This window comes from Amphiprion ocellaris, chromosome 3 (genome assembly GCF_022539595.1).
Source record: "Amphiprion ocellaris isolate individual 3 ecotype Okinawa chromosome 3, ASM2253959v1, whole genome shotgun sequence".
Taxonomy (NCBI): domain Eukaryota; kingdom Metazoa; phylum Chordata; class Actinopteri; family Pomacentridae; genus Amphiprion; species Amphiprion ocellaris.
In genome coordinates this window covers 16962163-16989166 of record NC_072768.1, presented here as the reverse complement: position 1 = coordinate 16989166, position 27004 = coordinate 16962163, and the positions used below count along the sequence as shown (strand labels likewise).

The window sequence follows — 27004 nt, the reverse complement described above, 5'->3', positions numbered from 1 at the left end:
AGAAAACAGCAAATACATTTTGGGATATTATATTGAAGTAACTAAGTTATCAGGCTAACATGAAGGTTGGTTTGGGTAGAGGCTGAAAAACAATCTAGTAAAAAGAGTGATATAATAATGGAATGTTGCATTCATAACAGCTTGGATGTATCAGCCATAACTGACAGTTTTTGTGTTATAGTACTTATATATTAACTTAAAGGTGAATTGATGTAACTACTCGCATGCAGCTTAGCTTAGTGTTAAGGTTATGATCTTTGCATGTAAATCCTGTTTTTTTTTCTTTTTCTGGCCTTGAGTCCAAGACTATGGTTACACAAGAGAGAGATAAATGTGGTTTTGCCATGTGCTGTCAGCTGAGGGATTTTCCAGCTGGAAAATTAAGTAACAAGAAGAATCTTTTGAATGGATCTTTTACCAGATCGTCTTGCTGACAAAGTCTTAGTTCGGGTTATACTGGCTCAGCAGTGGGAAGCTCTTAAAACGTCTGTAAGAAGAACAGAAAGTTCCTGCATACTTTCACAGGTTTCCAGATTGCTCAGTTATTCCATCTGTGGGCACATCAAGCTGTTGGGTGAGTTTATACCGCTGAGAGGCAGAGATGAGATCATCTGCATCTTACACTAAACGTCTCATTCCTATATTTCCAAAGCAAATATCTTATGTAACTACAGACCTTTGATGCTGTAAACACTAAGTTTCAAGACAGGGGAAAAGCCTTTGCAAATGCTTTAAAAAAAAAAGTATTATCTAACAACCTAATGACTGTGTTAATAGCCAATAAATAAATGTGAACTACATAGGCCACTAAGAAGGCTGTAATAAGAACAACAATTAGTTCTCTGGTGTTTAAGCCTTTAAAGTATGGTACTTATGTTGTCCTTTTACCCTTTTAATTAATCAGAACATCTCCTCAATGGAAAAAAAGAGTAAAAATTTGACTTTACTATTTTATTCTTTTCTGTTGCTCATTTCTGTAAAATCTGGTCTCCATTATTATTATTATTATTGCTAATTTTTTTAAAAAAACTTTGCAGTATTTTAATTTCTTTTGACTCTAGTATATTTTTTTATTTAATTAATTTCTATTAAATTTTAACTCTTGTATTTTTTGCAAACTTTCAATGAATTTATTATTATTATTTTTTTAATTTATTTATTTTTTTATTGGTATCCAGAGCATTACAGAACACATTCCAACCATGTCACAAGTGCAAATACACAAGCCAGGGGAGTATTCTCGGGGCAAATGTTAACAGAAATACCCCATTAAAGTTATCCTCCTTGTTATCACTTGTTGTCTTTCAAATACTGAATCAAAAGTAAGAAAAAGAGAGAGAAGACAAACACTTAAGTATCTGATAACTTGTGTATTATCCTTCTTTAAAGAATCTGTCTGGTGCCATCAACAGAACTATATATATCATAGAACTAGGAGGAAGGTACATATATGAGTTAGAAACATAGTATATATCATATAAAATCTACTCTTCTGGGTGCTAAATATACGGTCCACTTAAACCATATACTGGCAAAAACGTCTTGGCGAAGTTTGAGATATGTCAATCTTCCCATTTTGTATATGTCATAAACAATATCAATCCAATCATCAATCAAGGGAGCCTGTTGTTGCAGCCATTTGCGAGTTATGGCCTTCTTACTTGCTACAGAGTCTTGCGATTTTCTCTGAGAGAAATAGTTGTAAATCTTGAAATTATTTTAGTGTTGTCCTCAGATTTATATGCAGATCCGAATATTTTCATCATTTCAGTCTCTAAATTGGCCATATCTATGTCTTTTTTTAATGTGTCAAAGAAGTGTCTCATTTGGAGGTATCTGTAAAAATCTTGCTGTTCAAGACCATATTCTTCCCTCATAGTTTGGAGGTTCTTCAGTGACCCCCTTCGTATTAAAGTGCAATAGGCAGTAACTCCACTCTCTGCCCATACCTTAAATCTTTCATCATTGAGGTTAGGGAGAAAATCACTATCAAAAGCGCACCATTTTAGTAGTTTGGCTATTTTTTGTGTATGGCCCATTATTCTGAATTTGCCTCCAAATTTTAAGAGATGGGGCAATGAATGGGTTAGCGTTGTCTAAGAGGTGTAAATTTAATCTCTTTTATTGTTTCTCTTTTGCTAATTTCAGTCAAATATTGTCTGGATTTTTTTAAATTTCATTTTACTAATTTCTGTTTTTAAAAATGTATCTCTAATGTTTATCTATTTGGCTCATTTCACTGAAATCTTTTTATTTATTTATTTATTTATTTATTATTATCATTTTAGTTAAACTTTAACCCTAATATTTTTTCTCACTAATTTCTTTTCCGTTTGACCCACTTTTTTCTTACTTAACTAATTTCTGGTAATGTGTGACTGTAGTATTTCTTATTTTGCATATTTATGTTAAATGTAGATTCTACTGTTTTTAATCGGTCATTTCTGTTGCATTTTGGCTCCAGTATTATTTATTATCCTCTCCGTGGTTACCATGGTTAATGATGGCGACTGAGGGCGTGGACTAGACGTATGTGACGGCATACAAATTACACAAATAGATCCACACTCATGTCATAGCTTGTTTTTAAGAGCGTGTTTTTACACTATCGCCAATTTAGCAGCGTACAGTTGTGGAGCTACTTGTATTAAACAAGTGTAAGTGCAGGATTTCAGGACCTTAGCATTTACTCATCAGCAGCGTGTATAAATGGATGATCCCCACTTAAATCCGCCAGACAGGTCAGACTGTAATTGTTACCAAAATTACAAAGTGTACCATGAGTAAGACTACCGAGTTAAACATTTTGAATTCAAAATATAACAGCTTAAATGAGCAACCATTTGAGGATATTTTATTTTGAAAAGCATAGACCGGAAGCAGCTTTGTAGCTCAAGCTAACGACATGTCCATGTGACGTGTGTAGACTGTAGGTCGGCAGTATGGAGTGGTTTTTGTGTTTGTAGCTGTAACACTGGGAGTCTCCGGACTAAGTGTCGAAAATAGTGTCCTTCCTGCTCCTAAAGCAGAATTTAAACGTCTGTGCTAATGTAGCGTTAGCATTTCCCGAACTCATCCGAACTGCAGTCAGTAATCCTGTAAATTCACCTGGTGAGTATCGTTAGCTTAAATTCAAAGGCAACAAATGGCTAGCTAGTGTCCAGATAGTTTCTCCGCGTAAATGGTAAAACACGCGGTCTTTAATAGTGATGTTTGTATTTAGGTCGGCAGGTTTTATAACATGCATGTCCGGTAACTTAGCTTTGCTGGCAAGGTCAAATAATCAAAGAGTCTGCTACTAATGGCAGTTAACCGAGCTGTCGGACATCGAGGCTACTCTCCCATCGCAGTACAGATACTGTGATTTGTTTACCACCTAATAACCATCAGCTATAGATCCCCACTGTGTCAGAAAGTGGTCGCCATTGCTGACACATGACAGTCTTGTCCCGCCTGTTATTTAGAAATGCTCTGACATGAGCAGAGCTGCTCCTCTGTCTGTCCAGGCCGATGGCTGCAGGTCAGCAGCTAAAACAACAACCGCATGACGTGCTTTTCAGGTTATTCTCTCCTCCCGAGTAACGCACATTTCCTCCGACAACCCCAGGATGCTGACAGTCACTTGGGTGGGGCTGACGCGGACGACAGTCGACGGGAGCGGAGCTCGGGGATAAAACCAAACCGCACAGGATCGTTCTGAAGCACCGGGGGCGGCTGGTCGGCGAAGCCATGACCAAGCCTGAGACGAAGAAAAGCGGCGTGGCTGCGATTAACGCCACCGGCAAGTGCGCCACAGCCGGGACCGCCTCCGAGCAGGTCAACAACGGCTCAGTGGATCCCGGCTGTCCGGATCCGAGCACAAGCACTAAAGCCAAGGTGATGAAGCAGACCTCCAGGGAGAGTCTGCACCGGAGAAACACGGAGTGCGAAGTCTATGACGACGGGACCAACACCTTTTTCTGGTGAGTGGCTTCTGGTAATATCAACAATCTAAGTGAATATACAAGAGCAATGCTCATAGTTTACAGTCCCAGTAGAAAGATGCATGTGGAGTTGACAATAGGGTGCATGACATGTCTCAAGGTGAACCATAAGACAGGCCCCAAGTGACCTCCATTGGACGTAAATACTGTGACCTTGCTTCAAATTTTTAAATGTACACTCAGTTCTATGGTCAGTCTCAGGTCGAGCTGTTTTGGTGGGATTGTACAAATGCAAAAGGACAGCAAGGAATCAACAAAGCTTCGTCCTCTGGGTGTTACTTTTTAAGGTGTTGTGCTAATGTTTGCTGTGCTGTCATGGATGCTTACATTGCATATCCAGGCTCAGAGCTTGTTGTTAAGAGACACTAGCTAATGTCCTGCTCTGCACCTTCAGCAGAAAGAGATCTATGACAGACTTCAAGTCAAGATAGATATTACGTCCATGCAGTAGACTGGAGCAGTGCATTCAGTGTGCACCCACCGACACACACATACAGAATGAGCGTGTTGATACATGCAGGATGTATGTGCTATGTGAGTCTATGTGGCTAGGCAGGAAAAGTGACATTCCCTTCTGTAGCCTTCTTTCATTTATAGCCACCTTGGCTCTTCAATCTGGAATATTAAAGCCTGAGTAAGTGTGTATGTGTTTCATCTCTGCTTTGTGTGTAATGCAAGGGTCAATAAGAAACAGCTCAGCTATTCAATATCTTTGGCAGCACAGGAGACTGGTCCGCCAAGAGAGGACCTTAATGGGAATTTCTCATTACTGTGTTACAGCCTTGGCATCCAGGTCTCAATAGTGAGGCTTTAGCAGCAGTAAAGATGATAACATTCTTATTTCTGCTCAGGTTATTAAAGAGGGGTGGAGGGGGTTATAATATATGGACATCACATTTATATTAATTGACTAAATACCAGAAGCCCTTCTCAGTATATGCAGTTTAAATCATTATCACTGCACAATGAACCTGTTTAATATGGTTTCAAGGAATACGGACCTACCTGAAGGTATTAGAATTTATTGCAGGGTTATTGTGTTAGGTTGGTGTACTTTTAACCAGGCTTACTCATTGCAGGTGGGAAGTGGAATAAGATGACATCCTGGGTCTTTATAGGGTAACGCTGTGTGCATGACAATTGAGGCAAAACACTCACCATTGAAAATATGTAGCATCTGAGTCCTCCTTGACAACATTTGTTTTTCACATACACTCATGCAAACCACCACCTCAAATTTAACCATTTGTTGAACATTTTTTGGAGCTGACCCTTGATAATAGCTTAGATATTTGGTTTTATCCAAACCACACACCAGCGTGGAAATACAAGAACTAGCAGTAAAATAGGTGGTTGCTCTTAGTGGATTTATGACTGTGGAGTTAGTACAAGAGCACACTGGCTGTGTGTGGGATGTCTCCCGAGTGTTCCAGAGTTAGAACTGAAAACTGTTTGTGGATGATGACAGCTTCCTCTGGTTGTTAAGAAAGATAACTGCATGGCATGCAGCCTACTGTACTGGCATAGATTGAAGAAATGTCCTTTTTTTCTCTGAGAAAGAGGAACAGCTTGAATGGCCCTTACATAGAAGTGAGACTGATGAAAAACTTGTTTTTGCTGGCATACCACTTTTGGTTTTTCCTTAAATAGCTTTGCTGTAGCAAGCCTTTCAGTTCAAAGAGACTTGACATAGTTTTGTGCATTCTAACTCCAGACAATGGAAAATGACTTGTAGGATACATGAAAACAATAATTGATTGAGCATGTTGTTTTAATTGTTTTTTGTTGGTGCTTAATAAAGATACATAAGATAAGATAAGATAAAGTTCTTTATTTCTCCCCACTCCAGGGGAAATTTACATTGTTACAGCAGTTTTATTTACAATATATACAAGGGTGGCAAAATTTTTTAACAGAAAAAATAAAAATAAAGTTTAAAAGTGCAGAGATGTGCAGTGCAAGAATGTCAGTGCAAATTTTATGGTTTGGGGTGGTAATGATATAGTCCAGTTTATGTTAACATCAGCCAGTGATGCTGATGTTGTAAAGTCTTATAGCAGATGGGATGAAGGACCTGCGATAGCGCTCTTTCTTGCAGGGTGGATGTCTCAGTCTGCTGCTGAAGGAGCTGCTTAAAGACCCCACAGTGTCATGCAGTGGGTGAGAGGGATTGTCCATGATGGATGTGAGCTTTATTTGTGAAGCCTATTTCAACTTTACATTTAGCTTCTAATTTGTCACGGGATTATCCCAAACCAGAAGATCATTTTATCTGCATGTCAATCTCACGCTTATGGGTACATTTGTGTTGTAGGTTTAGCCTGCTTTTCTGTCGCAACAGAATGGCATTTCCGCTGCATCTTTTTATTCCCAGTAGTGCTGAGTGGTTGTCAAGCAAGAGAGAAGCCAGGCGTTCCCCTGTGTCTCCTGCCAAACAGGTTATATAAGGGGGTGAAGCAGGGGGGAAATGATAATGACACCTGGTGTGCCGTCTTTGTGACTCAGACTCGGAGCCAAAGGGCTGGCAGTGGGGGTTCTATAGTCTACAGACGAATGACAGCAGCAGTGTCTGAAAGAAAATCAACCAAAGCTTTTCCAACTGCTGCTATATTGTAATATCAAGCACCCTAAATAGTAATACAAGTCATATTGTTTTTTTTTTATTACAAATACCCATATCAGACCATCGTTTCTGTCGCTACAGGCTATAAAAGCTTTTATCTTTTTGCCATCTACCTCTAATGTTGTCGCAAAACCACAACGAATAAAAGTGAGAGCCATGCTGTTGCAGCGGGTGACACTTTCCTGACAGACCATAAACATGAACAAGGTATTTGTTCTGAAACAATTCAGTGACTGCACCCTGTAACTACACCCATGCTTGGGAACATGAAGCCATGTCTTCATCCAATTTTGTAGTTTTAAGAGCCGACTACAGTTGTCGTTTTTGTTGAAAAATAGCTGTATTGATTCATTTTAGGACATTGGGACTGCACAGCAACATGATCTTATATCAGCAGGTTTAAAAGTTAAGGCTTCCTTGTTGTTTAATGCTGTTTACTATCTACTGTCAGTTGTTGAGACAGGGCCTCCACATGTTCTTGTCTTTCTGGCTACCTGGCAATTGTACAGCCAGCATTCAGACTGCTTTTAAATCCATTTTAGTGTTCAGCTGTTTCTCAGCAAGTAAGTTAGCACCAGATAATTTCATCTTAACACAGATGTATGTGTGTTTTTGTAAATGTCAGCTGTCAAATAAAAAGGCATTGTAATGCTCATATTCGAAGTGATTTAGAAACTACAACATAATTTGTTCACAAGAGAGCACTAAAAAAATATTTTCATCTGTGCAAATTCACAACACTCTGTTGGTTGCAATTTTTCATGCTAAATATTGATTTTTTTTTTTTAGTATTTAGTCAGAATAAAAAAACAACACACTCACACAACTCGGATCTGAAGTCTCTACATGCTCCATTGCATTCAGCCGCCCACACTTACTGAACATGTGCTCTGATGTTGAAGTGATTCTGAAATTCACATGTACTTACTTGTTACATCAGTCAGTAGTGCACATTGCCATATCATAAGGCTAATAAACACTGTTGCTGCCTGCTGTTTAATTACTTCAGTCTGAGCTTTTCAATTGACTTGCAGTTTATTTGCTCACAATGCGCTTAACAGTGTGTTTGTTTTAACTAAGCCAGTGGAGGGTGTTTTTGTCAGCTGGAATACCCTGAAGAGGCAATTAAAGGGTCTGCAATAGGTCAAGCTTTTATAAAATGCCCGGATTGGCTATAATCTCATTTGTTTGAATGGGCATGACATTCCTTCTAGTAATAAATATTGACTCATTCTACCTGCTGTCTGATTCATCTGAGCACCTCTTTCTAGTTGAGAATTCTTGGGGTTATCCATTAGGCACTGTATGCTTTTTTTTTACTCACATTATCAGCAATTGGATAAGTGACACTTTGCCCCCTCAGCTGAGATAATTCTCACAGATAGCATTGATGTATTTCTGGACTACAGTAGTGTCACACCACAAAGGCCAAGGTTAGTTCACTGCCCTAATGTGATATGGGAGATATGAGCCTTTGGCCAGCATCATGGCCTTCAAACTCAAGTTAATTTTGTCTGCACAGCCATACAAATGTTATTATTTTAACAGAATAGATGTGAAGATTTCCACAATCCACATTCTGGCAAGTCACCAGAAAAAGCTATTTTTGACTTCTGTTCTTTCCATTATTAAGTTAAAGCAAAGTTTGACTGAAGTTGGTGGCCCAACCTTTATGCAACTATTTTCAGCAGTAACCCGGTTTCTCAACAGAAGTATGTTTCAACTCATCTGTTTTATCTCATCACTACTGCTTTCATCTACCCTCATGTTTACTTTTGATAATTAACACGAACGTTTTCTAAATCAAGAGCCCAGAATGTTATGCTTTAAGACACTTTGCTGAGTAATTACCTGTGTGTTATTAGCTCAAACTGCATGTATTAATAATGCTAAAATTTCTCTTGTGGTGATGTCAGATCACATCAGCACATTTCTTTTAATATTCTCCTCTGGTGGCTTTTATTGAATTTTTCTGCCCTGCAAATAGTATTAATATCCGTCTGTCTGTCCTTTCTCTCCACAGGCGAGCCCATACTGTGACAGTGCTGTTCATTCTGACCTGTGCTCTGGTCTACGTCACACTGTTGGAAGAGACTCCCCAAGACACGGCTTACAACACTAAGAGGTCAGTAGGTTACATTCGTCACTTCCTCAGCATCCGCAAAGCCAAAATCCTGCAGGACCCCAGGATGCAGACCAATTATACCACCAGAACCTTTTGAGCTGAAGTGTTTGTTATCTTTTTGGCAGCAGTTTATCTGTAAAGAAAACTTGTGTAATTAGTAATCAGCATCGCTAGTCATTGAATTTGTTCCCTATTCTCTTATAATATCATGGTGACTTTATCCTCAGTAGTGTTCTGTTAGTCATTGGGCTTTTTTCCCCTTTTTATGTGTAAAATCAAGGGAATTGTAGAAGTAGTTGTATTTGTCAGCCTCCTGTGGCACAGGTCATGTTGTCATTGAAAGCTCAATGAAAAGGTCACATAATGCAACCAGCATTTTTAACCTCACTTTTAATGTTTTTTGGCCTGAAGGCCACATGAACATAGCAACATAGTTGAGGTGCAGAATTAGTTTCTAACTGAATCATTTGCTTTTTCGGTGCATTCACCTTGAGCCCAACTGGCCCTCTTTCAAGGCCCCATGGAACAAGATGTAGCTTTTCACAGAATAATAAAACCTTGATGACCATGAAAGGAAGAACATGAATTCTAGGTCACCATTTAATTAGATTAGGTTATGGCCACTAGGTTTTACAGCTTGTCCTTTCAAACATAGTAAAAATATGCCTCCCAGTGTATTACATTTGATGAGCCATAGAGACCTAAATAAATGCAAAATGACTGACGTGTGAGTCAGTTTCCTTTGTTAGTGCCAATTCCAGAAAGTGGCACACGAAGTTGGTACTGGAAACTTAGTAGGAACTGAATCGAACACTCTGTGCTTCCAGAAAATAGTGTAGGAAACAAGGCAGCACTCCAGCAGTCAAAAACAGCAAAAGAATCACTGTACATGTTTATCTTCTGGGTGAATGTTATTAGTTTGTACAGTTCTAAGATTTCATGGATGCTAATATTAGGATACTTTCAAAGATAACGCCATAAATAGCTTGTATTTATCTATTAGGGTTGGGGTATGGGCTGTAGGATATGTTATTATAGTCAGACTGGAAATTGTCAGATTACCAGTATGCTCTGGAAGGTGTCCGACACGAATTGAAAAAGAATCCGATGGCAGCAGATCAATGTTTACTATGCATTGATTTATATGTGGCCGCCCACCACAATATCAACACTGACCACCACATATTAATTTTTTTTCTATTTAAAGTAGATAAAATCTTGTGGAGCTGCACCCTGTTCTCGCTCTCTCTTTTATAAACACATTGGCCCTTTCCCCTCCATGCACACTCAGTCAAAACATGCATGTTGGCTTTTCAGAATAAAATTAGTCCGGAGTTTATAAATGCTTAGCATCATGAACCCTTCTGCACAACCTTGTTCAAAAGTGACACACTGAAGTTAACTCTGTTAGGGTAATATGTCTCCTAATTGTGGCATGGAGACCTTTGGTTTTAGGCTAAGTGTCTTTCCTTCTAATCTGGCTCATAGCTGCTAACTAGCCTTATTGTCCAGACCAACTGTTAAGTGATGAGAAGAGACAGAGAGACGCCATCATAACTCTGCATTTTGTTTTCTGAAGAAGTGAACATGGTACACAACATTTGGATAACTTTTACAAAAATACTGAAATTTAGGCTGCAGCTATGTGCTGCTAACTTAATTCCCCACACACATGTAACTTCCATCGTTCAGGTCCTGTTCGTGTTTGCTTTGAATTGTGCTTTACAATCTCCCAAACATGTGCTCCTAATAAAACCAATCAAATTCGATGGACTCATTCAATCACTCTTGGCTGATATATTCACCCATTTGACCCACGTCCTATCTATTAATGTCATGCAAAGTGTGGTAAAAAAAAATTATTCTAAATCCCGTCAACATTTGGTGTGACCGCCTCCTTTGGCTTTGAAACGGTACCAATCCCCAGAGGAACAAATGAGCACAGAGTTTCAAGGTATTTGGCAGTTGTGTTTTTCCAAGCGTCTTGGAGAACTTGTCACAGTTTCTCTGTGGATTTAGGTTGGCTCAGTCTTCTCTAACTTCATGAAATCCCACACTAACAGAGCCCTTTTGAGATTAGGGCTCTGTGGGAGAGACATAATCTCATGCAGGACTTCTTGTTCTTCTTGTGACTTAAGATAGCTCTTTTTGACTCCGACTTTGATGTTTGGTGTAATTTTCATCCTGCAGAATGACTTTAAAGCTTAAAAATCTCTTTTCTGATGGTATTACATGATGGATATGAATTTAAATATCTAAAATGCCTACAACCTTTTCACAGTATTGTGTATATAGGCTGACAAATCAAAACTGCTTCTAGCTTGTGCAATAGCTACTGCTGATTGTGGCCGTTTTTGTTTGTGACGAAATGGAAATGAGGAATAAAACCTTATTGGTGTAGCTTCTGATTTTACAGAGCAGGGTTTTATTACTTTACATGGTGTAACAGCTTTTAAGGTGTTTTGCTACAGATTCTAATTCTTATGTCAGAGTTCACCAAAGTTGTCCTGGAACTGTGGAAGCATGTCACATTACAAACATTATGATAAACTTCTTTTTTAAAGTTTAATTTGCTTTTATGCCATGGAAAACCTTTAGCAGATTGATTGAGATAGTGAAAGAAAGCACCAGCATGCTGTATTAATGATGTGCGTGATACTAATAGTAGACTGTGTTTGTGTGCATGTTAATGTTTGTGAGGGATTGTGGACGGTTCTTAACAGGATTTGCTGCAGTCAGCGCAGTCCGGCTCGCCAGGATAAAGACCCTAGAGCTTCTTCCTGGCGGTGGAGTGCACAAACACACAGCCTGAGTCCTGCTCACGTACTCACTTATACACTGATGCTCAATTTTATACTCGAGTCACATTCAACATTGTGATTTGGGCTCATCTGCACTAGTTTACACACATACCTTCACACTGACACACTGTTGTACTATTTGAATGACATACACTGCATTCCCCACCCCCACACACTCACACGCAATCAATTACTCAATCACACACACACACTCATGCTCCCACACTCACTGGCAGGCACAAGCTGTAATCTTATTGTTATGCTCGGTGTCTTAAGCCAGCCCTGTTTACGTGTGAGTCGAGAGTAACATGCTTGTCTGGTCTCCTGCTTTTCAGATCTTTACAACTATTAAAGGCGTCACAGCTTGACTTACATTGGCCCGATCCTTCAGTAAACACAAAGGAAAATGCAATAAGGAATGAATCCATGGCCAGCTGCTGAGCAAGGCATCCAGATTCGAGTTATATCGAATTATACGTCATTACTTTCCCCTTCCTGCTGTGCTTAATTCCCTGATATCACAGGTCTTTGAGAAAGTCCTAGCTTGACAGGGATGAGTACTTTTTTTTAAGCTTTGAAGAGTTTCTGGATCACAGGAAACGTATTATTTGTGCACTACCAGTCGAAATTTGGACACACCTTCTCATTCAATGCTTTTTATTTATTTGTATTATTTTCTACAGTGTAGATTAATACTAAAGATTAACACTTTTTGTTGACAACATAATTCCATATGTATTCTTTTATAGTTTTGTTGTCTTCAGTATTAATCTACCATGTATTGAATAATTAAATAAAAACTTGTTGAATGAGAAAGTGTGTCCAAACCTTTGACTAGTAGTGTATGTACAATATAGCATATACTTTAAGTGTATTTTTCTGTGTTTCTATTTGTGCTCCTGTAGAGGAATTGTGGCCAGCATTCTGGTGTTCCTCTGTTTTGGAGTGACACAGGCCAAAGATGGACCCTTCACCAGACCACATCCAGGTAGGAAAAGCACATTTATCACCCTGATGAAGAAATTCATACAGAGAAATGTCTGTATTTCTACGCTATAAGCTGTTTCAGTTCTATCTTATTCCCCTCTGAAACATATCCAGACTATGTCAGTGTGACATTGGTTTTTCCGTGTTATAAATTTCCACTAAATGAAAAGGTAGAAACGCATCTGCTACCAGTCTCCAAAGCATCAAAAGTCATTGAAAATACATTTGTCATTACGGTAACTGACCACTTCGTTCATACAGCATGCCATTATCAGCAGAAGCCCAGGTGTTGAGACTGACTTTTTAAAGTGTGTATTGATTATTTCTCCATTCCTTTACCCGTGTAGGGGGTAAGAGAACCCGAGAGCTGTTTTCACCACTTCATTCAATAGCAGCATTTGAGAATCTCATGTTGGCCTTGAATATGAAATACACATCCTCTGAGTGCTGGGGATCAATGACTAAATGTAATCGTCAAATTAAAGGAGACGTCTGAGTACATTAGAGTTCCTGTTAAAAGCAAGTGGAGTGTTTTAGGTCTCGTCCAAACCCCTTAGAGAACAAGGTATACAACAACAAACAGTCCAGAAGTTTCTTCTGGCTTATAGTAGTAATATTTACAGTGCTGTAAAGCTCAGCGAATGATTTAGACATGAGAATGATAAACTCTCTTTAATGGTGTAAAGCTTTGTTTCTTTTTGTCATGATCTTGTTCATCAGTTTATTGAAGTGTGGTAAATATGCAGAAAATTTCAACAACTAAATGCTCCATGTTTAAGACTATTGACAATATTCCATGGCCAGTGGAAATTGTTAATTGTGATTGATTATCAGTATGATTTCGATATCTAATAGAAGTGTTTGTCACCAGATTTGGTCTAATATGCTGGTATTTAATCTGTATGTAATGTCAGCACCATTGGGGCTGTGCTCAATGGCTTGTTGCTTGTGTAATTTGTGTACATGGTATAAAAGATGTGTAACTGGTGTGTTTTAAGACCATCTGCATGTGAAAGGACAGCAAAAGAATAGTCAGATAACTTGCTGGGTGTGTTGACTGGATAAAATGAATGAAAAGCGTCTTGTGCAGATACAAAGAAATAAACTGTATGGGCCTGACTATGACAGAAGTGCTGTGGCAGTTGGATTTGTTTTCTAATACTTTTGTAATTTTGAATCATTATAGAAGTTGCATCATCATTTTTACATTATTCAAGCATATGGTCAGTACTTGTTTCTGATATTGGGGCCAGCTAGAATGTGTTTTTAAACTGGAAATATTTTTACATTTCTCCACACTGTTTAGATGGCTTCTACTTACATAACACTGTGCTTGAGAGTAGCAGTCTATCTAGTTTTTTAATGAGAGCATTCATGCAGAAAATGCATCTTGTCTGTTTTACGACACATAACAACCAACTCCAGAGGGAAGGGATGTCAGGAAGGAAGGAAGATAACAGGGTGTAGAGCGCAGTTACAGACACATTGAATGTTGTTGGTTGTAGGCATGAAGTGGCCAGGCAAGAATTTGGGTTGCCGTTGTTGCATTACTTGTGCCTTCTTGCCCCCTCCTTTTGTGAGGCTGAAAGAGAAGGGGATGTCGTTTGTGTGTGTGCATGCAGTTATTGCATCACGCTCCCTGACCTGTTGAGCCAGCCAAGTAAGTTCTGGTGGTGTTCACGTTTTTGCAGCTCAGGGTTTGCATCCTGGGACAAAGGCCAAGAGGGATTTTCAGATTTATAACCTGTAACTCCAACGGATCACATGCTGGGAGTGTCACATTATACTGAGCTTTTACGTATGAATGCACATAATATTATAACAGTAACATTTGACTTAAAATACACTTCTTATGGGTGACTAACTACTGGGTTCTACTAAAAATGCTCAAGGCTTTTAGTAACGTTTTTATAAGTGCTTTCATTAGATTTTTAATTTTCATGAAAATTAGATTAGCAGCAGTGCTTCAGTGATTGTAGTAGTAAATTATTAGAGTTTGTCTTTATCCTTGATAGTTGAAAAACACACTAATGTATTTTCAGTGAAGTAATTTAGGAAGACATCCTTCAGGGAAATAAAAAAAAGTCAACCACAACTCAGAGTCATAATATAACATAGAATCAAATACGTGCACTGTATTTGTGTGTGGTCATGTGTTCTTTTTAAATGTCTTGCACCAAAACCCACACTTCCCATTTATTTACTGTGTGTTGACTGGATAAGAGCGTTAGTGGGAGGACTAAATGTCAAAATTGGAGTAAGAACACAAAAATTGCATAACTTACTGATAAAATTTTTTTCATAAACTGAGTATTGAATGACAAATACTCCCAACTGAAGGGAGGTTGAAATCAAATAGATGTAACTAGGCTTGTCAGAATGGTCTGTGAGACTCGACACAAATGCAATTTGTCATCTATCGTGTTTAAGTGACTAAGCTTGTTTCTGCTGTAACTTGTTGCTTTCTTTCTCTCTCTCTGTCTGTAGCTTACTGGCGGTTCTGGCTTTGTGTCACTGTTGTCTACGAACTGTTCCTCATCTTCATCCTATTTCAGGTGGGTTGATAATATTGGTGCCTAGACTGGCTAAAGTCCCTGCATTAATACAGTTGAAGACGCATCCAAATACATTGCTTAGGAAAAAACCATATAGCAATCACATAAAGTATGTCAAGTACACAGCAAGACGGCAGACTTTCTTTACTAAAAACGATTTTCTGGACTTTCACACTGACTAGTGGTTTAAATCTCAGATTTTGTAGTCCACAAACCATCTCAAAACAGTCGCCAAAATACAGGATTTTTATTAGATTTCTGTTCCAATCTCTGATGCTCTTTCTGCCGTGATCCCTGGAAATCTCTTGTCTCTCTCCCAGTTTAATTAAAATTTCTATCACTAAGCCACACTGTGTCTTAATCAGGCTTGAACACTAAAAAAAATTTAGAAACTTAACTACCTTCTGAACTGAAAAGTTGAAGTTTTAGCTTGGTGAGAGCGATTAAAAACTCTATTTTTATAGTTAAAAATGCACAGTTAATTGGAGGAAGTGTTGTGTAGTGGTCCTACTTCATAAGATGTGATGGTTAGTCTTTCTTCTTTTTACCACGTTATCCAGACGGTGCATGATGGACGACAGTTCATGAAGTACATTGACCCCAAATTGGGCGTACCCCTTCCTGAGCGTGACTATGGAGGAAACTGCCTCATGTATGACCCAGGCAACACTACGGACCCCTTCCACAACATCTGGGTGAGAGAATGGTTTTTTGGGGTTTTTTTGTATTTTTTTGTATTTTTTTTTTTTTTTTTTACATTCTGTCAATCATTCACTTCATCTTTGCCCATGTGACTGTTTGGATGTCTCAGGTGTTAAACATTTTTTTTTACTTATATGGAAATATTCTTACTTGTTATTGCTGTACTATAATAATTTATAAGTAACAGGCTACTTTCCAAGAAGTAAAATTTCTGGCTCAGCCTTGCAGTTCTAGTGTTGTATGCCTCGTCCTCCATTATTACTAATAAGGAAATGACCCAGATCTCAAATAATGTGGCAGGCTAAACAAGTCTATACACGGCCCTCTGCATTACTGCGAAACTGAGTAAATCCTCTCTTTTCCTTTTTCACGTTCTCTTTCCCTGATCCATTCACTCATTTCTTTCTTAGTTTGTCTTTGCCGTTTCTTTCTCTTGCTTTTTCTCTCTCATACTCGCACACAGTGAGCGCTCCTGTGTGCTGACTGACTCCAGAGGCTTGTGTCTGGTGCAGATTACAGCCCGTCAGTAGAACCAGGCCTTCTTCTCCCTTGGGAAGGCAATCTGCTGGTGCTGCCATGACCCACAGCCCATGTCTACCATTAGCCTCATTTCTTTCTGTACTCAGAGTGGGTCAAACCACCTTTTCCTTCACTAAATTACTGCCAATCTACCTGACTGTTTATTTTTTAAATGTCAAAGTATGACCCTATATTTAGAAAGAAACTTTAAACAAAACAGATTTTGACTTGTTGGTACATGAACGTGAACTGAAATGTGCTAAACTACATCACAAAAAGAACTAAATCCAAGTATCATTGGGCTGAACTGTAGTTTTCTATGCGTTTTATTTTAATGATGTTCAATGATGCGCTGTGAAAGTTTGTCCTGTTCAGTGACCCAGTACTCACTGTGCTCATTTCTGTTTGGTACCAATGTGAACTAGATGCGCCGCTTTATTAGAACACAGAGGGCCCTATTTTTGCCATCCAAGTAAAAGTGCAAAGTGATGGGTCTTGGGTGCACCTTGCTATTTTGATTCATGTAGGTGCAGCAGTGCAACATGCAAAAATGTTACATGAACTAGAATATGAACTGAAGAGCATGGTGTTAAAAATACACATTCAGCCAGTCACACCACAGGTGAAAGCTGAGCTGAGATAGAAAGTTGGAAAGAAGGCAATCACACACAGATTAATGAGACACTGCGGTGCATCTCTCTCCATTAAATGGAGTTACCTCGTCGCAGCCTTGTCACTTGGAGGTGATTTAATGAATGTAAACACGACAGATGGTCGTGCACTACACTGTGGTGTGGCATTTGTCAAATAAGAAGCTGTATATTTATCAGTATGTGTGCTGCCTTCAAGTCGCTACAGAGATAAATGATTTCCTAGAGAAGCTGTGGACAAGAGATACCAAAGGAATTCCTTATATTCTTACATAAACAAATGCAGATATGTGCCTTTATCAGCAGGAAAATAAAGCTTTTTTTTTTTTTTTAAATTTACCAAAATAACAACCAATTTACATAGAAACCTCTGTTCATAGTGGAAAGTCAGTTATAAATGTTATAGTGTTGCTGGCTCTTGTATGTACCGTTTTCTAATGCTCAGTTTAAATCAAGACAATGAAAAATTATGTTATGTCATTTAGCAGTTGACAATTTAATCAAGGTGTATGTTAGGCCTGAATTAGACGCAGATAGACGCTTAGCAGTGCTTTTGTGAGGAGAGCATAGTGTTAAATTAACACACTGGTTTTCCTCTACAGGACAAGATGGATGGCTTTGTCCCTGCTCACTTCCTAGGATGGTATATCAAGGTAAGTTCAGAATAGTCTGCCTCACAACTCAACCCAGTTCACATAGGTGATCCAATTGACTGGCTTCAACTGTACTGTTGTCCAATGATGAGAATCACCGGTTCAGCTCCCTATTCAAAACAAAATTAATTTGCGTCATGAAATCAGTTGAGCATGTGACACAGTATTGTGCGAGTAAGTCCTGCAAGCATTAACTGTTGACAGAAATTTTCAAGCCCATGATTACACGCAGTTACATTAAACTCAGTTGTCATTACTTTAGTGGGCTACAACCTGCAATTTATTTACAATTGCAGTGTCAAGAATGGGCTGTACATATTGTATAGATATACAGCAATGAACAATGTACTTTTTTTTTGATGCATTCATCCTCCCCTTTTCCTCTTTGTTTTCCTCCAGACTCTGATGATCAGGGATTGGTGGATGTGTATGATAATCAGTGTCATGTTTGAATTCCTGGAATACAGCCTGGAGCACCAGTTACCCAACTTCTCAGAGTGTTGGTGGGACCACGTAAGTATTTCTGCTCTTCTGTGTAACACACTGACATTATCCAAGTCAGTCAACAGCACCAATTAAAGAAGCACATGAGGCATTATTCTTTGCATACTGTATTTTAGCAAGTAAAATGTAGACGTACTAGAGACAAAATTGTATGAACCATCAAGACACCTAGTCTTGAGACCCTGACTGTGTTTACTGCAGACATAATGCTGACATTATGCTTTTCCTCAAACCGTGTTAAATGGGAATATGCTGCAGTGAGTAGACATCAATATACTGAAGGTGACTCCAGGTGTTCAAATGTGTCCACATAACATAGACGTTCTGTCTTGTAAACCACCTAGGATAAAAGTTACAGTTTCTCAAAACAAGGAGCTAGCATACTTAGATGTAATGTAGTATAGCTGTAAAAGTAAACCAATGTTTGTTTTTTTGTGAGGAGTTTCAGAACAGACTGGTAATTTCAAGCCTGAGACTGCAGACTGCAGTGCAGTGAAGGGGCAGACTGTGGAGCAATTAAAGCCATTTCATTTTTGCTCTTGAGATTTATGATATCAATTAAGGTCTCATTTGTTCACATGATAAGAATATTATACAAGCACCAAACTAGGAAGCACACAGCCGATAGCAAGGAAAGCCAAGTGAGCATCATTAGGATGTAAAAAGGGAACAAAATAGAATGTAAACAGATAATTAGTGCGAGGATAAACAGTGGACTGTAAAAACATGTTAAACGGACTGTGTGAAATATGCAGTTGCTTCGATTGTAACACAAAAACTGCATATTTATAGTAAACATGGATGGCACCTTAATACATGTAGAATGTAAATATCTTCTACATGCTCTATAAAGAAATAGAGAAACACACACACTGTTTTTTTCATTTCATTCTGTCTGACAGGAGGAGAAATGCTGTTTTTTTCTGAGGTCATGAACTCTATAATCTTAAAAGAAAGTGAGATTGCAACTTGTAACAGGAATGTAAGGGAGATGTTAGTCAAGCCTGATGTGTTCTCACCCACACAGCCTTAAAAAAAGGTCTAATCTTAACAAGCTTGTGTAGGTGGATCACGGTTGTGTAGGAGTGTTACCTTATTTACACTTTATTAAAATTGTTCTCTCCTGCTAGTGGATCATGGATGTGTTGGTGTGCAACGGTTTGGGGATTTATTGTGGAATGAAGACGCTGGCTTGGCTGTCGATGAAGCCGTACCAGTGGCAGGGCCTCTGGAACATTCCTACATACAAGTATGACTTTATAAAACTGCAGGACACAGACCTTTACACATATAGAATTCAAAACCACAACATTATTTTTTACAAACGTATGTCTTTATCTACTCCACACGTTTCCATTATGAGTACCAACCAGCTGTGTTATACATTAAATTTGGTTCATATGTAATAGCATCTCTGCTGTTTACATCCCAGGGGGAAGATAAAGCGTATAGCCTTCCAGTTCACACCATACAGCTGGGTGAAGTTTGAGTGGAAGCCTGCTTCAAACCTTCGTCGCTGGCTTGCTGTGTTGGGCATCATCTTCATGGTAGGAAATATCCTGTTTTTACTAACATGAAAGAGAAGATTTGGGGTACTTATCGCAACTAAAAATGAGATAATACAATAAAAGCACTGAAAATGAAACACATACCCTACTAATGAATGTCTTCAGAAGAACTGCAAAGTTATGTATGATGTCCTAAGAATATTTACCATTATTGGTTCTCTGCCTGACAAATTAATTTCACTATCTCTTTAGTATAGCTGTAAAACTATCAGATATAGGATAGGAATAATCATCGACAGTCAAAGTAATCTAAAGTTTTTCCATGTTTTATTGTTGTAACTTTTCTGTCCTTTTCTTCCTTCTTCTTTATTGTAGTCTCAGTGTTTCTAAACTAAAATATGTATTTTTTCACCTCCTTCCCTTGTTAGTTTCTCTTGGCGGAGCTGAACACCTTCTACTTGAAGTTCGTATTGTGGATGCCTCCTGAACACTACCTGGTGCTGCTTCGCCTCGTCTTCTTCGTCAACGTCGGAGGCGTGGCCATGAGGGAGATCTACGACTTCATGGATGACCCGTGAGGAGCAATGTGGAGTTGGCTGGCTGGGGGTAGAGGGGGTGGCTTGTGTCAGCTGTTGATCATGTGTATGAGTACAGCGAGCAGGAGTTGACGAATCATCAGAATCAGTCATTCATTTGACAGACTGTTGTATCTGTTGATTTGTCATTTACGGTAGCTGTAACACCAGTGTTTATTGCTATCTTTTGAACATATGACAAGGAATCATGGTCACATTTTAAACCAGAAAAGTAGATGATAAGCACCACGGTAATTGGATTGGTCAAAACTCAATCTTCCCATGTGTGTAATAGCAATAAAAAAACAGCAGCGTGCAAACTGATTGGAGTAAAGAGAACATTTACACCCACCAGCCATAAATAAACTTCTGTATTGTATCTGATGGTGTTGATTTTTTATTTTTTTAAGTTCCCCGCACAGGATTTTTATCAACAAAATATTTATTATCTGCCATTTATCCAGAATCAGATCATAGGGGCACTTTTATAATACAGTGATGTTGCATGCTGGTATTTTCCACTTCACCAACTTACCTAAGAACAGTACAAACATCCTCCTAGTTATATCACTTTTCCATAACAACACATTATGTAATTTTCCCAACAGGAAGTTCCACAAGAAGCTTGGCCAGCAGGCGTGGCTGGTGGCAGCAATCACAGTGACTGAGTTCCTCATAGTGGTCAAGTATGACCCCAACACCATCATGCTGCCCATCCCCTTCGTCGTCATGCAGTGCTGGTTTTTAGGAATCTTCCTTATACTCATCTGGACCCTGTGGAGGTTTTTCATTCGGTAAGAAGTGGGATGGTTTACTGGGCAGGGGCGAAAGATGGTTAGGGTTGTAAACAATGCGGTATGCAAAGATGTAAAATCTAATTAAAATCTCTGCTTCTCGAGGTAAAGCCATGATTATTTTGTTTGGTGCAAATAATGCTTTGACAAAATTACAAATAACTCTTTGAGCCACAGTTTCTGAGCATGTTTTTTTTTGCGTACACATTTTTCTCTGCAGTATAAAGTCCTGCACCTCTATGAAAATGGCACAATCATCACTATTTTACAAAACTGACAGATATTTTACTTTGATAGTTTTCTCTATTGTGCTCCGTGTAAACACAGCCTGCAGTTCAGCTGAAAAGTCCTAGAATGTTTGTCACCTGACTGTTAGTTCCAGCCGAGTCACTGATGGCTTCAGTGTTGCATCGAAACCGGAAGAAATTCTAGTTTTTGCAGAGTCAGTTATCATTTTTTACAATGAGACATGAAGAATTTGGTGAAATATCACTATTCAAAGTGTAGGTTTGCTTGTGTTTGTTTAATGGAACACCACGTCACAGATGAGCAGGTCATGAACTATTAGACAGGTGAAACTCTGATGGATAGTTGTCATCATTTAGACTTTTTCTTTTCTTTATGGAAATGTGTTCTTTAAGTTTGCCGGCAGGGCTTTGGCAGTGTAGCATCACATGCACAAAAAACAACGATCAGTTTGCATGCTGCTGTTTTGCAGCACGACTGACTTTTACAGTTTGATCAGTTTATTTTGGTGATTGCTACCTAGTAAAAAGCACAGTTTAATCCCAGCGGTCAACTGAATTTGAAAAGGGTGGCTTCACATGTGAGGGATCCCATCCAATGTGAGTTTTAGCAGCTGGTCGTCCATTTGATTTAGTCTTTCCTCATGACCTCACGCGGTGATATGATTTAGTTTACTTTTGGTTTGATTCACCTTCTGTTGAGTAGTGTTCCTGTTAAGTGCAGCCCAGTCCCAGCATGTTAAGCTTCTTGTCTGTTTTCTCCCCCGCCCACCTTCCTTTTCTCCTCCCCTCCTTCCCAACTCCTTCCTGCTCATGCTCAGCAGTAATGCAGTAATGTCCTTGTGAAGTGAGGTAGGTATAGGAGAGAGGTGCCTTGTCCCCCATCCACTCCCTCCTGTCAGCAGTGTTGTATTTTTTTTCTTCTCTAGACATCACTGTTTGAATCCATTATTATAATCAGAAGATCTTTAGGATCCTCTAGAGATAACACAGATGTCACTCCTCGTGGATCCATCTCCTGCATGGCAGTTTACAGTTTCTTGCTGTGGTGAATTTGTATCATCTTCATTTCCCCTCCCATCATTTTCACATCAGTTGCAGTCAGTTGAGTGATGCAGCAGACATCCAGCTTGTGCTGACACTGCTGAAGCGAGACAGGAGAATGAAACCCAGAGGAGCTGTTAATACACACCACTGGCCAGTCAGCATGTCGGCACCTTTTTACTGAACTGCAGATCACCTCCACCAGTTCTCATGGTGCACCTCCCTCCAAGTCATATAGTACAGTGCATCAAGGACACCAGGCACTGAAGCATGCCATTATGTAGTTATTCCCCACCTGGGTGAATCGTATCTGCGAGTGGTTTGCAAATACTATTTTTACCCAGTTGTGCAGACCCAGGTGTGTCATGTCCCGGTCCTTATCTAATACACTGCATTTAGCATCAGCAGACACAGGTGAGTTTTGAGGGTGCGCCACCATTAAGTGTCTTCAAGATTCTCATCAGGAGCATTTAAGATGATGCCCCTTTTTTTCCAGTGTCACTGATTATTTTCTGACTAAACCCCATCTTGATCTAGGACACGTTAATGGTATACGATCTGTGTTTGGTGCTTTTTGTTTTGCAACCAAATACAAAGAAGTATCCAGATTACACACTTTAATGCACAAATAATGAGCTATCGAGTATTATTCACTTAATTAAATCAATATTTTGCTGTTACACTACACAGCGACTGTCGACGCGCACGTTATGATGTATGCATAGTCCATGTGCTGTCCAGGCCGACCTTGCCCTATGTGAAAGAGTAACAGCCTTCCTAAATCTAATACATGTTTGGGTCACCCTTTATCAGCAATAACTGCAGTTAAACATTTGCGATAACTTGTGATCAGTCTCCTACATACAGAATTGTATCTATAGCATCAGAAACTTTTCTTGGATGCTTCCTAGTTGCTGTAGTCTTCTCAGTCTTAGCTACAGCTGCTCCCTTCTTCAGCCAAACATTGCTAGGTTGTATAAAATGCATCACTACCAGAGCACCAGCGTGGGAATGTCACCGCAGACACCCAATCAAAAATTCTAGTAAACTATAGAATACAGAAACATATACCTAGAGCTGATAGGTTTTATAAGCATTCTGTCAACTGGTTTGGCGAGGGCTTGAATGTAACATTCATTTGTATTCAAGTCCCATGCTGACTTGTAGCTTTAACATTTTTTTTTCTTTAGAAAAGCAAAGCTCACATATCTATTTGGCAACAAAAAACATCCAGTATAATTGAGCTTGGGATGAACAGAAAGAGTTATTCAAGGTTTCCATGAGAATCACATGAATGTAATAAAAGTTAGTGGAACAGAAACCAGCAGGGAGGAAGTGCTCCCAGGGGTGATTTTCTATTAATACTTCGTCTGCTTTCCTCTGATCTTCTCACAGTGACATCACACTCCGCTACAAAGAAACGCGTCGGCGCAAACAGGAAGTCCCCGCCGACTGGGACCGGCCTTTGGGCAACGGCAGCACAACCACCCCATCTGGGAGAAGCAAACTGAACGGCAGCTCTGAGACGCTGCGGCAGAGGAGGTCCTGAGAGGAAGTCGGTCAGTCACACTGTCGACAGCAAATGGAGGGGAAAGGACAAGGTTTGATGGGGAAAATACTGAGGAACATGAAAGAATCATGACACAGACATACCGAGGCAACCAGATGGACACACATGTGCCGTGTAGACTGTTCTTGTGCCTAAATGAACCAAGTAGTCATTCAACAGAGGCAGTGGGTGGAAGGAGCAGTTTTCATTTGGTGCATTGGATTTACCTCATTCTATTTTTTAAGAACATTTGGGTAACTATACACAGGAAAAGATACATTTTTGTGTTATTACTTTGTTTCAATGTTGGGAAATGAAGGGGGAAACTGAATCAAAGAGTAGTGGAAGATGGGATGTAGGTGATAATAATAATCCCAGCTGTTTTCTCAGCTTCACTTTGTCTTAAAAAAACACAATAGACGAGCATCAGGAACATTTCGACAACTGTAAATATGCTTTGCTCTGTGTTGTGCATCGATGAGAGTGAGGTGAGAGTAGGGAGAGTGTTTGGAGCAGTAACAAGTTTCTGTTTAACGACTGAGTTGGATTACATTTATCTTTCACTGCTATGCAATCTTTAGTATCAACCTGGGAGTACATTATTGCCAAGCGGCTGTTAAAATTAAACTCGGTCAACAAAAATGGCATATTTCTGTTGGGTTCAGGTGAAATGACAGGCATTATACCCACTGATTCCCATGCTTCTTTAACAGCTTACATACGGTTAGTCCCAGGTACTCCCAGGTTTACATGTAGGAGACAAGTTACACATTTCATTTACAGTTCAGGGCCTCGAGGGTCCTCAGTGAGGATCCTCCCTCAATCAGACACAGAAATGACAACTGGCCAAAGCCTTTCTCTTCTCTCAGGCTTTGTTCTTGAAAAGAACGATGAGTTTGTTTAAAAATAAAAAATAAAATCAAGATGTACCATATTCTAGTTATTTAACTGGTGATATTATACATGATATATGGGATATAGTTTGGGTGTTTTTGTAGATGTTTTGTTATGCCTATTGTTATTTCTTTAGGGTAAATTGATGGTAAACACTAGATTTTGCTCAAGTTACTTTTTGTGAAATAAGATGCTGAGCGCTCTGATGAACACATCCATGACAATCACACCGATAGAAAACTGTGCTCAGTTTTCCTCTGGTGGAGATGTGCTGGCTCACAGTAGTAAATGGCAGAGATCTGGATGTTCCCTCACTCTAACAGCTTTGTAATTAAGGCTGGAATTCAGTCACATCAGAACGTGCATTTAATATTTACTTTTATGCCAAATCTGTCTTTATTTGAGATTTCGTTTAAATGTCATGATATGTGTGGCCTGAATTTGCTGAAATGAAATGAGAACCAACTTTATTGTCAGAGGACAGCATTGAAGGTTTTGGTTGGGTTTGGGTTTGGAGACAAACCTTTCAGCTCCGTGGGGTTGCCATATTGCACATGCAATCAGCCAAAGCTTAGATCTCATTCCTGCTAAAGCCATAAATGCCATCCAGAACTGGTTGAGCCTCTAAAACTGCTGCTGAGCTGCATTTTGTATCTTTTTAATTTAGGCAGAGGTTCAGAACCGTCAGGGAAAGTCACGACTGTATACAATCTTTATGTTACAAAAGATTACCTGGACGTCTGGTCACTGAAACCAAATTCACCTGAACAAAGACAGTATGTTCATGTTATCTATATGTGTAGAATTGTCTTTGTTACTATGGTAGTAACAAAGCTGCTAAATGTAAAGCTGCCATGATTAGTCAACAGATGTTTAATTCGCATGATTCAGTTTCTAGCAGTAAACTGTAAATCTTTGCATTTGGGACTGTTGGTTGAACACAAGAAGACATTTGAAGATGACACATCATGGATTATTAAGCTTACACTTGGCATTTTCACAGTTGTAATAATTAATCTAATAATAAAAAATAATCATTATTTGAAATCCATTTAAATGTTCAACAAAACACAGGCTTCACGTTGCCATTGGTCAAACTGAATACAATTAGTCTTGGTCAGCGTCCACCACACTGTTACCAAATACCTTTAGTGTTTGTCTTGTGGCTCAGTTGTAAATTTCTGTGTTACTCGTTGTGCCCCAGTGACTCTGTATTAAATAGCTGATGGCGAAGTAGATGACATTCGAGACTATAGCTTCAAATTTTCCTGTTGTAAACTAGGCTGATGTTTAACACCACTATAGTAAGTTTCTTGTGAATGTAATCCAGTAGATATGCAGTTCAAATGAGAGGGGATTGGCCACTTGTGATTTTACCACAAACACTAAACTGAAGTTTGTTATTCAAGCAAATCCTGCCGTTCATATTTCAACCTCTTTTTTGAATACAGTGATTGCTGTGCAGATTTGAAGCCCTAAAAATGTTTAGCAGATATGTCAGTTTGTTCCTGTTGTCCTGTGCTGTGCTCATTCAGTCACTTGAGGAATTTGCTTTTTTTTCCCCCTCCTTTCTTAAATGAGAGCTTTGTTAGACGCAGGCTGAAGATTCACTGCACCTGTGGTCATGCCTCGGATTGGTCAAACAGCTTTTTGTTTGTATTAACTGAAAGCTTAAACCAACCCAGGCTATGTAAATTGACATCCGTGCTGAAATCATTAAATGGGGAATTCCAAAATGAACTGAGGAACCAAACAGGAATTGGTAAAAAAAACAAACAAACAAACAAACAAAAAAACAAAAACAGGTCCTTTTCCTTTAGCGTTTGAGGATTCCGTTTAGTTTCACATGCAGCCACATGGGGGCAGTAGATGTTCAGTTATTCTCTGCCCTGAGCAATGATAACTTGCTGTAAATGCCATTTTCAACTTCGTTTGTGAAAATGTTAAAAGATCAGAAAAACTGAAATATGCTGCTGCACCACATAATTTTATAATGTTTTCAATAAAATAAACAGAAAACCTGAATTTAGCAAAGTGTCTGCTTGATTTTCAGCTGACCGAGGCAGCTAGGAGTTTTATTTTTAGATCACTGTTGGTACTTTCATAGAATATTTAATCTATTGTAACCACCAAAGAGTGCAATCAATTATTTTACCAGGTACTCCACAGAGACAAAGGTTTACCGTTTAGTCTTATCCATGCTTGGTGTACATTTTCTGTCACCATTCACACAGATACTCCATTGATAAGCCAACAGGTTGGACCAGTACACCTACACATGGATACTTACAAA

At 39.1% G+C, this 27004-nt stretch overlaps 1 protein-coding gene across 3 annotated transcripts; it reads left to right on the top strand.

The window, feature by feature from the left end:
• Positions 1–465: 465 nt before the first annotated feature.
• ptdss2 (phosphatidylserine synthase 2) lies at positions 466–26736 on the top strand. 3 transcript variants are annotated; one of them, XM_035957857.2, is made up of 13 exons: positions 466–574; positions 3608–3962; positions 8630–8731; positions 12438–12520; positions 15007–15074; positions 15635–15769; positions 17548–17598; positions 17998–18111; positions 19233–19351; positions 19535–19649; positions 20039–20184; positions 20794–20979; positions 23664–26736. In XM_035957857.2, exons 2-13 carry the CDS (start codon positions 3730–3732, stop codon positions 23815–23817), a joined length of 1506 nt encoding a protein of 501 aa, XP_035813750.1. In that variant the 5' UTR covers positions 466–574; positions 3608–3729; the 3' UTR covers positions 23818–26736. The 3 variants fall into 3 exon arrangements, with proteins under 3 accessions (XP_035813750.1, XP_023147418.1, XP_035813749.1); XM_023291650.3 differs by lacking the exon at positions 466–574 and adding an exon at positions 2923–3111; XM_035957856.2 differs by lacking the exon at positions 466–574 and adding an exon at positions 2923–3111 and having other exon boundaries at positions 3561–3962.
• The last annotated feature ends 268 nt before the right edge of the window (positions 26737–27004 follow it).

Excerpts from the sequence above, each read along its gene's own strand:
- ptdss2 (XM_035957857.2), top strand. The coding sequence starts at position 3,730 with ATGACCAAGCCTGAGACGAAGAAAAGCGGCGTGGCTGCGATTAACGCC. Across the intron at positions 19,352-19,534 it reads TGGAACATTCCTACATACAA|GGGGAAGATAAAGCGTATAG; the intron begins GTATGACTTTAT and ends TTTACATCCCAG. Across the intron at positions 20,980-23,663 it reads CTGTGGAGGTTTTTCATTCG|TGACATCACACTCCGCTACA; the intron begins GTAAGAAGTGGG and ends ATCTTCTCACAG.